Source organism: Micropterus salmoides, unplaced genomic scaffold, assembly GCF_014851395.1.
Source record: "Micropterus salmoides isolate LMB-PRFRI ecotype aquatic unplaced genomic scaffold, ASM1485139v1 Ms_hic_scaffold_2517, whole genome shotgun sequence".
In the NCBI taxonomy this organism is placed as follows: domain Eukaryota; kingdom Metazoa; phylum Chordata; class Actinopteri; order Centrarchiformes; family Centrarchidae; genus Micropterus; species Micropterus salmoides.
Window position 1 is genome coordinate 30125 of NW_024041726.1, and position 11339 is coordinate 41463.

The following is an 11339-nucleotide window of genomic DNA, read 5'->3' on the forward strand; positions in this document are numbered from 1 at the left end:
ACACCATATAAATAGCAAATTCAGTTTATTGTCCACTTCCACAGCACTAATGCCACCAAATACATCAAAACAGAATTATGCCATACTCACCAATTGGTAGCTCTCGATTTCTCTTTTCAAGACAAATAATGTGCAGACTCACTAATTATTTCCAAGCACTTCTCCTTTCAATTTTTTTCCAATTACTGTTATTCTCACTAAATTACTGTCAATGAAACTCATGACTCTTGCAGAGTTTTCAACATAAAAGCCTACTAGGAAAGGGATTATGCCCTTTTAGTTGTTGAAAGGCTTTTAATGTGAAACATCGGTGCAGGAAGGGTTAAATTCCATTTCATTCATTCAATTCAAAAAACAAAATGTAGAAGCAACCTGGAAATAAAATGTAATTAAAACCAGTATTTCTTTTAAAAAGACGGAAAGATGGAATTAATGCTGTGAAAATTAATTAATAAGACATTATACTGATGTTATTAAGACAATAGTTTAACATGGGAGACGTTAACAGCAAATTACTTGAATGAGTGAGAACCTTCAGACAGTCAATGGTTGTATTAGAGAAGTGCCTTTATTTACTAGTATTTTATTTTTTAGCTCATGTCTGTGAAGTTTCCTGGGAAGTGATGAAAGGACAGTATTGTAAGTGTGGGATAAGGTGTGGTGTAGGTCCCCTTCTCTATTAAGCGAAGGCTTCTTAACCCAGAGTGTAAAGACACCAGGGTTGAAAAGCCCTCGCTGGTTGTTCAGACTTGGCTTTGGGTGTCTCTAACAATCATAACCACTGTCGTTACAACAGCCAGGAGCACTAATGACCCAGCGGTATCAATGATCTATGCAAAACACTGCACAGAGGTTAAATAGCTGAGTTTCCCTACTAGTCAGTCAGAACTTAAGTCTCTTGGATGAGGGACAAAACGTCTTCTAGGATCTTCAACCAAGTCCAGTTGCCCTATATTTTAATTTTCCTTTGATAACCATCGACTGTATGAAAGAAGTGGATGTAGACATTGTGACGTCTCCCATTGGTTTCTGGACTGCCATTTGGATGCCTCGTGTTTGGCCATTAGGCCGTCGCCATATTGATTCTTTGCAACCAGGAAGACGTGACAATATTCGGATGAGACGTCGGCGCTAGTTTGGTTCACCTTAACTGTGATTTTAACCGGGATGCTCATTTTGGCTAGCTAAAACCAGGCTTAAAACAAAACGTAACCACTGACTCCTAATTAGCTTTTTTAAATAGATTTCAATAGAATGCTGGTTCAAGTTACTTCCGGGTGGCCTCAATTTTAGACCTAGAGTCCTGCTTGAATATAACTGTTTCCAATAAGGCCTGGTTCTCTCAACCGCTAAGGTAAACGGTCACTATCTGATCATTTATGGTACATACAGTATGAAAAGGAGCCATGTAAAAAAACAAAAAAAAACAAGTATAGCTGGTCTTACTTGTGAGCTGGGTCACGGTGTCAGGCAGACAGCTGAGTTTGTTGTGACTTAGATTCAGTTTCTGTAGACAGGTGAGGCGGCCGAGGCTGGAGGGCAGGCCCATCAGGTGGTTGTTGGACAGATCCTTCAACAAATCACAACCAAAAGGACACCTCCGTCAGCCAATCACACAACACAGTAGACAGAGCCTGGTGGGAGTGTAATACACTACACATCCAGTATGTGTTAGTTACCAGCTCGGTCAGGTTCTCCAGTTGTCCCAGGACCTCTGGCAGGGTCTCCAGCAGGTTTTGATGGAGTGTGAGGCTATGGAGGTTCTTCAAAGTACACACTTCCACAGGAAGTGCTCTCAGCTGGTTATGACTGTCCGCACATGAAAACAAATACATGATTGTTTTCTTAAAATCCTAGACATATTTTTCATTCATTTCCCCCTTAGTTGTCAGTCCCATTCAGGGCTTAGTGCTGCTGACAGATGTGCAGAGCAGAATTCGAAATTAATTAAGTTTGGGCAATTTGGGGATTCATATGCTTCATTTCCACTGCATGGCACACCACAGCTTGTCTCGACTGTTTGGAACCGTTCCTTTCTTTTTCTGCTGGCAAAAGTTGTGGACAGTTCCTGGGAATGGGTACCAGGATTTTTTGATATCACCTAGGTTGAGGTTCAAAGCACTGTCACTTGCGCAAAACAGGACATCGCTACCATCAATAGCAACTAGGGCTGACCCCAAATAGTCGAAGATTTGATGCTTCATTAGAAGCAGCCTGATTTGATTGCCAATCTCACTGTTCAATCTTCGTAGCGGCGTTATGAAACAAGGATCATGCCATTTGGAGCATATTGGGTTGCATAAAACTTCCGGTTTTCTCCCAAGTAGTTAATATAAAGCATATTATGATATGAATATCAACATACTGTATAATGCTGTAAATAAACATGTGAAAAGAAAGAAACTTTCAATAAAACTTGTGCAACACTGAAGAAATGACACTTTGCTACAAAGTAGTGAGTGTACAGCTTGTATAACAGTGTAAATTTGCTACCCCCTCAAAATAACACATCACACAGCCATTAATACCTAAACTGCTGGCAAAGTGAGTACACCGCTAAGTGAAAATGTCCAAATTGGGCCCAATTAGCCATTTTCCCTCCCCGGTGTCATTTGACTTGTTGGTGTTACAAGGTTTCAGGTGTAAATGGGGAGCAGGTATGTTAAATTTGGTGTTATCGCTCTCACACTCCCTCATACTGGTCACTGGAAGTTCAACATGGCACTTCATGGCAAAGAACTCTCTGAGGATCTGAAAAAAGGATTCCAACATGATAACGACCCCAAACACACCTCCAACACGACCACTGCCTCGCTAAAGAAGCTGAGGGTAAAGGTGATGGACTGGCCAAGCATGTCTCCAGACCTAAACCCTCCTGAGCATCTGTGGGGCATCCTCAAACAGAAGGTAGAGGAGCGCATAGGTCTCATCAAATCCACCAGCTCTGTGATGTCATCATGGAGGAGTGGAAGAGGACTCCAGTGGCAACCTGTGAAGCTCTGGTGAACTCTATTCCCAAGAGGGTATATGAATAAAGATGGCCACACAAAATATTGACACTTTGGGCCGAATTTGGACATTTTCACTTTTGTGGATGTACTCACTTTTGTTGCCAGGTGTTTGATTTGTTATTTTGAGGGGACAGCAAATTTACACTGTTATACAAGCTGTACACTCACTACTTTACATTGTAGCAATGTGTCATTTCTTCAGTGTTGTCACATGAAAAGATATAATAAATTATTTGCAAAAAATGTGACTGGTGTATTCACTTTTGTGAGATAAATAAAGAAATGTAGGCTTTAATTAAATTATACAATGAGACATAAATGTATATATCTCTTTTAATTAGCTTCTTTGTTTATTCACCTAATTACTGTATTAATTTATTGTCCTTTATAATCTTTATTTATTAATTAGTTATTTTTAAAATGTATTTATTTATGAGTGTGTTGTAATATTTTTCTCTGTTTTATTCTTCCTTTACATTTTCTACCCTATTTATTTCCTAAATGGTAGTTTCCCCTTTTTCCATTTCTCTATTAATTTCTGCCCCATTATGCAAATGAGGGGGGCTTGTCTCAAGGGGTCAACTTCTCACCTATTGTGTTTTCAGTTAGCGACATACACGGACACAGAACTGCTGGAAAGTGAGCCGTTTTTCGTGAGAACCCCATGGTCAGGCTGCCGCAGCCAAATCCAGAGTGCACTCGTATTCAAGCCTTTACGGTAAATGCACCGAAACCGATCATCTTGTTGCTCTGCTACTATCAGCTGCTCTGCTGAAATTTCAACCTTGCTGTTGTGTCGGGAGCGACTTAACAAGTGGTGATTAAGAAAAAGCATAAATAAAATGTAATTTGTTAAGCTATGAGGAGAGGAAAAGTATGCTAGCCACTAGGCTAATTTATGCAGTGTAAAATGCTATAGTCTATAAGCTAATAATGGTGACTAGCAAAGAAACTAAACTTCACAGTTATTAAGACAAATTTTATGCTTTTGTTAAATGTGATCGTTATTAATCCATCAATTTATAGTTACTGCACTTAACCAGTTAAAATTATTTAATGTTTTTTTTCTTTTATGTCCTAAAGCACAGAAAGAAGATACTACTGTGCATACTGTGTTCACTTCCATCTTTGTCTGAGAAGAAGAAGAATTAAATTAATACCTTTTATATTCCCCCTTGCATGCCTTGTTGTTGTTGTGTAAATATAGCAGAAGAATGGGAAAACAGCACATATCCCATTGTTACTGTGTGATTATAGCACATGGGAGAATAGTGGGTTACAGATACTTTTAATACAGTCCACACCCCTAATATTACTGTGTAACTACAGGATACAGTGGAGAACACTGATTATTTATGTATAGTATATTCATATTGTGTAATGTGTATAAAGAATGAAAATAAATAGGCCTACTAGGCTCCTCTGTATCAGGGCTGGACTGGGACAAAAAAAAAAAAAAGTCAGCCCGGGCATTTTTGGCCCAGGTGGCCCACTAGAATCAGTCGACAAACACACACGTACCTACTGTTATATTTCCCTGTAACATGCTACATGTATTGAATAAAAGGCAAAAGTAACAGTCGCACATTTATCAAGGGAAACCATAATCATTTTATGATGATACATAGGGACCTTGGTTACCCACAGCAGCGTGGGCTTTGCCAACGCCAGGCTGACAAAATAACATCACCTAGTCAGCCATTAGGAGAGTTACCCGAAGCTGCAACTGCATTAGTAAACTATGCTAGCTACAAAACAATGTCAAAATAGCTTATGCTGCGCTATTGGACATTGAGTGACCACCAGCAGTAGCTGACAGTCTCACTTTATGATAGTGTTATGATTACAATATTATCATTGAACTTAACTGAAGTAATCATCATCATCTTCATTATGGCATGGCACACCTCCCCACCGGTCCCTGTTAAGCTACTCCATGCTTTCTGGTTCACCTACATTCACCTATCCTGCTCACTCTGTCCCTACTGCAGCCTTGGTAACAAACATATCGGTTGTTTGGTGCCATCCGTCACAAGATTTATTAATTTGGCCGGCAACTTCTTCACATCCTCTTTGTACTTCTGACACAAGAAACATATGAGAGAGGCGTAGGAAGTGGGAGCTAATCAGAGATGTGATTGGGCGAGCCCAGTGTCAGTATTTAAAATTAATTAATGGGCTGCTGTGCATGCTTTATGGGCCCATTTTTTAAACAATTATATAAATAAATACTTTTTAAATTATATCAGCCCCAAAGGTGCGTAGGCCTACTGGGCATTTGCCCGGTATGCCAGTATGCCAGTCTGCCCCTGCTCTGTACTTATTTAACATTTAAGATTAGCTGTGTTTGATCCACCTTCATACACATGTGACATTATTACATTACTGTATTACTTGACAAAGGTAAGTTGTTTTCTGCTCCAGCCTGCCCCTTTTAGCTGCTGCAGTGTAGGATGAATGAAGAATAGACCCGTTTCTCAACATGTTATTTTTCTAAATCATACAATGAAGTATAAGAAATGCACAATTTCATCATTGTTTGTCAAACGTTCAGCTCTGTTTACCAGCACTAACACTTACAAGTATAACAATACAGTACTGCATTTTGCAAACAAAAACAGAGAACATAATCAAACTCTAAATAGTTACATTTATTACACATTATCAGCCTCACTGCTACTGCTCTTTATTCTGTATTTTCAAAAAAAATGCAGGTGAAAGTTGAATAGGAAGATTGTGAGTCAAATTAGTTTTCATTAAAGCTAAAGTAGGAGCCTTTACATCCAAAAGGTGTCTTTGAAGGTGAACTGATAAATGGTAACCCATCTGCTGATGATTTGGTGGAATGTTTATTTATTGTAGACACTGTTAATGAGCTCCAGGATGTAGCTGTCCACAAATACGTATGAAGCCTAAGGATAAATCCTTGTCTTATAGCTGACTTAGGCAGAGAAATATTTAGTTTTTTAATTTATGTAGTCCTAGATGTCTATGAAGATTCTCAGTCATCCAGGTCATAGTTATCCAACGAAGGTTAAAATCAAGGGCAACTGGACTTGGTTGAAGCTACTGGAAGACGTTTCGTCCCTCATCCAAAGGACTTCTTCAGTTCTGACTGACTGGCAGGGAAACTCAGCTATTTAACCTCAGTGGGGTCGTTGGCCCGGGTCATCGATACCGCTGGTTCGTTAGTGTTCCTTGTTGCTGTGACGACAGTCGTTACAGTCGTTAAGACTAACGGTGGCCAAGACTGAACGACCATCGTTGGTATCTTCACCTGAGGCCAAGAGGTTACGTTTGTTGAGTTTCCTGGGAAGTGATGAAAGGACAGCATTGTAAGTGGGGGGTAAGTGGGGGATAAGTGGTGGCGTAGACCCCCTCCCCTGTTCAATGACGGCTTCTCAACCCTGGTGTAGATGGCTTCCTTGACACCTCTTTCAAACCATCCATCTTCTCTGTCGAAAATGTGCACCTGGTGGTCCTCAAACGAGTGTCCTCTGTCCTTCAGATGTAAGTAGACAGCAGAGTCTTGACCTGAGGAGTTGGCCCTTCTGTGTTGAGCCATGCGTTTGTGTAGTGGTTGTTTAGTCTCTCCAATATACAGGTCTGTGCATTCCTCACTGCATTGGACCGCATACACTAGATTGCTTTTCTTGTGTTTGGGTGTGCGGTCTTTGGGGTGTACCAGCATCTGTCTTAGTGTGTTCTTGGGTTTAAAAAACACAGGGATGTTGTGTTTGTTAAAAATCCTCCTGAGTTTCTCTGATACTCCAGACACGTATGGAATCACAATGTTGTTGCGTTTGACCTTCTTTTCCTCCTCCCCTGTAGTTTAGTGTTTAGTGTAGTGTTTAGTGTAGTTTAGCATCTAGTGTATGCGGTCCAATGCAGTGAGGAATGCACAGACCTGTATATTGGGGAGACTAAACAACCACTACACAAACGCATGGCTCAACACAGAAGGGCCAACTCCTCAGGTCAAGACTCTGCTGTCTACTTACATCTGAAGGACAGAGGACACTCGTTTGAGGACCACCAGGTGCACATTTTCGACAGAGAAGATGGATGGTTTGAAAGAGGTGTCAAGGAAGCCATCTACACCAGGGTTGAGAAGCCGTCACTGAACAGGGGAGGGGGTCTACGCCACCACTTATCCCCCACTTACAATGCTGTCCTTTCATCACTTCCCAGGAAACTCAACAAACGTAAACTATTGGCCTCAGGTGAAGATACCAACGATGGTCGTTCAGTCTTGGCCACAGGTAGTCTCAACGACTGTAACGACTGTCGTCACAGCAACAAGGAACACTAACGAACCAGCGGTATCGATGACCCGGGCCAACGACCCCACTGAGGTTAAATAGCTGAGTTTCCCTGCCAGTCAGTCAGAACTGAAGAAGTCCTTTGGATGAGGGACGAAACGTCTTCCAGTATCTTCAACCAAGTCCAGTTGCCCTTCATTTTAACCTTCGTTGGATTATGTAGTCCTAGTTGCCCACAACTTAAATCAGAAATTATGGAGAAATGTGTTTTTACAGCACCTCAAGAAGACTTCCTATAAGAAAGGAAGGTATATTTTGAAAACCTGACGATGTGACACGTGTATCTGTGTATGTAAATTCACAAAGCCGACGCAATTTGATAAATTATGTTGTATGTGACGCTCATATCGTGTACAATTAAGACTTTATAGCCTCTCTTAAGATAATTCTCTCATGCTGCAACACTTATCTTTGTAAAGAGAAAGAAATGACAGAATAAAGTCTTTAACCTGCCTGTCAGGTTGCTCTGCTCTATTTAACTGCATTTATCATAAAGGGTCAAGTACGTGTGCACTCCAAATTTAGTTGTGGCTAACTGACCATTTGGTTCTCACAAACAACAGCTCTCTTTACCGCGATCTGTGTCCGTGTATGCCGCAAACTGATAACTAACTGTCAGAGCATCCAAACGAAAAAGAAAGAAGACATCGCTGATAGAATTATCTTCAAATAGAGACACTTCAGTACACTGATCACCTCACTGAAGGAAGACATCAATAAGTAGCAAAGCTTCTTGACCTCTGTCGTCTGACTGGTCAACCAATAGGTAGAAATGTAAAAAGGGGAGACAGAAATAAATACCATTTAGGAAATAAATATGGTAGAAAATGCAAATGAAGAATAAAACTATAAAATATTAAAAACACACACACACACACACACACACATAAATAAAGATATATGCATTTATGTCTCATTGTATAATTTAATTAATGCCTACATTTATTTATTTACTGTATTTTTTTCAATTATGTCCGGATCCGTCCTCCATACTTGTGGGGCATTCAAATCATCACCACTGATGAACAACACAAGGAATATAATTCTGTTTTTAAACAGTGCTTGGAATAGAACCGTGAGGTACATGCAATTCGACAGGCATGCACATCTCGGCACAAGATCAGTGAATGGCAGGCGAGCAGAGCAGAGAGAAAAGGGTCAACAATAACCCTCTGTTAAGCTGTAAATGTACAGTGTAAGTTACAGTAACTAATGAATAGAGTCTGCAACTCTGCAGCTTCTCAAGATTAAAGCAGAGCTACTGTGTGTAACCCCACACACATACACATGATTCGACGGTCAGTCGACTATAGGCAAAAAGTGACAATTCTGATTCAACTATTTAAATCCTTAGTCGGAGACGGCTCTAATAGCAACCAAAAATGTTTTAGTCACTCGAACCTAAATTTTTTTAAATGGCAGCCCACAAAAACCATGCTGTGGTCAGTTAACAACATGCAGACGCTACTCTGTTTTGTTCTCAATGAAAGGACTGAGCGAGAGTTCTCGCCTATATTGAGAGGGTACTATCTGCAATGTAAAACAAAATTGAGAAAAGTACCTGGTACCAAAAGCGAGCTGAGCAGGGCTAAGCGTTACCATGCATTGGAAATGAGGCTATAAAAACATGATAAAAATTTGTTCACTGTCACAATCAGCTACAATAATGCAGGCTACAGTGTGTGTAAGCATGACAGCACAATTCAGACTGATGGCAGAGACAACTTAAGCCCTGGATATACTTGCTTTTTAACAATGCATAAACAGCTTTGTTCACATACCTGCCTGCGTAATTTGCATGTACCTGGAGGATTAAACCTGAATCCACTAGGGGGCAGACCAGGACGAGGTAATGATTGCCAACACCGCATTATCTTCCTTGACAACCTCCGAATTTGCACACGCAAACAAACATAGCGACACTTGAGCAGGTTGTGATTTTAATGAGACATAATCTCGGTAATTGTGGACTAGCACCAGGAGTTTTACTGTAAACATCCCGCCACAAAGATCCTTTTTTAAAGTCTGCTGCTGACTTTCTTCTTATTTTGCGTTTAATGACAGTTGCCAAACCAACTGCATACCGCCACCACCTGGGCTGGTGTGTGGATCAGTAGATTGCTGCTGACCTGCCGGTCAGATCGACATACTGCCCCCACGTTCATGTGTGGAATTGCATCTCACGGACGCATTGCGTAAATTTCTGGAGCCTTGCAAGACCTACGCTCCAAAGGAACACGCAGGAGACGCATGGCAGCCATCTTGCGAACGCGTAGTTAAAAGCAAGAATATCCAGGGCTTTAGAAGACGTGTTTAGGGGCCTGACTGCCTGGAGGAAAAAGCTGGTTCAGAGCCTGTCAGTAGCAGCCCAGATTTTCAAGTACCCGGACCAGGTAGGTGAGCAGGGGAGGGGAGGAAAGACTCTGCAACAATGGTGGCTGCACAGCGGATGCAGTGTTGGTGAAAGAGGTCCGTGATGGATAGGAGATAGCCCCTGATTATTCTCTCAGCTGTCCTGACTTACCCCTATGTTTTAGCTGCTGTCAGCCTGTTCATCAAGTGTGCAGTTGTTTTCTGTTGTAGTAGGTTCTAACCGTTAGTTTTCCAAGAGTGTTCCATTTCATTGAAATACATAGCATGTAATTTCCCACTTTTTGCAGTAACTCTGTTTGTAATTTGTAAATATTTAAAATTGTACAATTTACCGACTCACGATTCACAAAGTGCCACAGCCTCATAATGTTTGACATGTTATGTCTTATCAATCAGCAGGTTAAATTCAACAGAGAACTAAATCTTTTTAAACTGAACAACTACAGTGGCTCCACCAGAACACCTTGACGTAGCAGTATAACTCAAGTTTTTGAGAGACAATTGTTTTGAATTGGCGCTACATAAATAAAATTTAAATTATTGAAGTTTTGGAATGCTCCTCACTGGGCAATGCTTAAATTAAGTGAACATGTATCATGGATCATCACATCACGCCATAATATTTCAAAAGCTTGGATACATAAAATATTTGGTCTGCTCAATGTGTGTGTGTGTGTGTGTGTGTGTGTGTGTGTGTGTGTGTGTGTGTGTGTGTGTGTGTGTGTGTGTGTGTGTACCTGAGCCGCAGTTGCTGAAGCTCCTGCAGTTCTCCCAAAGCACAAGGTAAACTGTTCAGCTGATTGTCATGGAGCTGCCGGAGCAAAATGAACATTTTATGTAACAGCTAAAATTAAAATGACCTCATCACTTTGAGTAACACTACTGATGCCTCACTGTAACACAACCCATCAATATCTGCAAATAATAAAGGCAGTCAAAATAGATGCTATATATTTAGTCTTAGTGACATGGTACATAGCAGGTTCTACAGTTAGAAAGTTATTAGGTTAGGCTAGGGCCACATTAAAGAAGCTCTGGGTCAATGGATCAGAGCGGCCACATTGTTACTATTTGTACTAACTTAGCTTGTTTGTTATTTCACCGTTTTAATTATACTTCATTCTCCACCTTATTTAAGTGTCACTCATTTATTGATTCTGCCTCCTTCAGTGCTCTTCACACTCACAGGCCTAATGTACCTCTGCTGCAAACAAGACAGTGTGCCCACTTCTTTTGGTCAGCGAAAAAAAACCCCAAAAAACAGCGCTGCATGTTGAGGAGGCGTGTTGACGAGGTAATCTATCGAAACAAACCCAACATGGTAGCTTAACGAATGACATCTGACTGGTGTCTTCACTGTCGCTTTACTTGGTCTGCTCTTGTGAAATATCCACCGTGTTCTGACTTGTAACACAACAATTTGTCTCCAAACCCGGGCAGACCGCTGAAGTGTATGTGTGGGAAACACAGACTGAATCAGCGTTTTTTTCTTTTTACAAGCCAGGTCTTCAGGAGTGTCGACCGGCACTGTCTCCCTCCGTGTTGTTAGAGAGTTTGAGAGTAGACGGCAGCATGCAGAGGGAGAGCGAGGACCAAACGCTGGCAGGATTTTAAAGAAACATTTAACTCAACA

General features: G+C 40.9%; 1 protein-coding gene across 1 annotated transcript in view; it reads right to left on the bottom strand.

Moving 5' to 3' along the window:
- The window catches only part of LOC119918991 (leucine-rich repeat-containing protein 40-like), a gene marked incomplete at its 5' end in the record, with an annotated part of 28263 nt that extends 17746 nt beyond the window's left edge, over positions 1 to 10517 (bottom strand). The window contains 3 exon segments of the mRNA XM_038739563.1: positions 1447 to 1570; positions 1680 to 1809; positions 10444 to 10517. Of these exon segments, the coding sequence (XP_038595491.1) occupies positions 1447 to 1570; positions 1680 to 1809; positions 10444 to 10517 (328 nt within the window).
- Between the last annotated feature and the right edge of the window lie 822 nt (positions 10518 to 11339).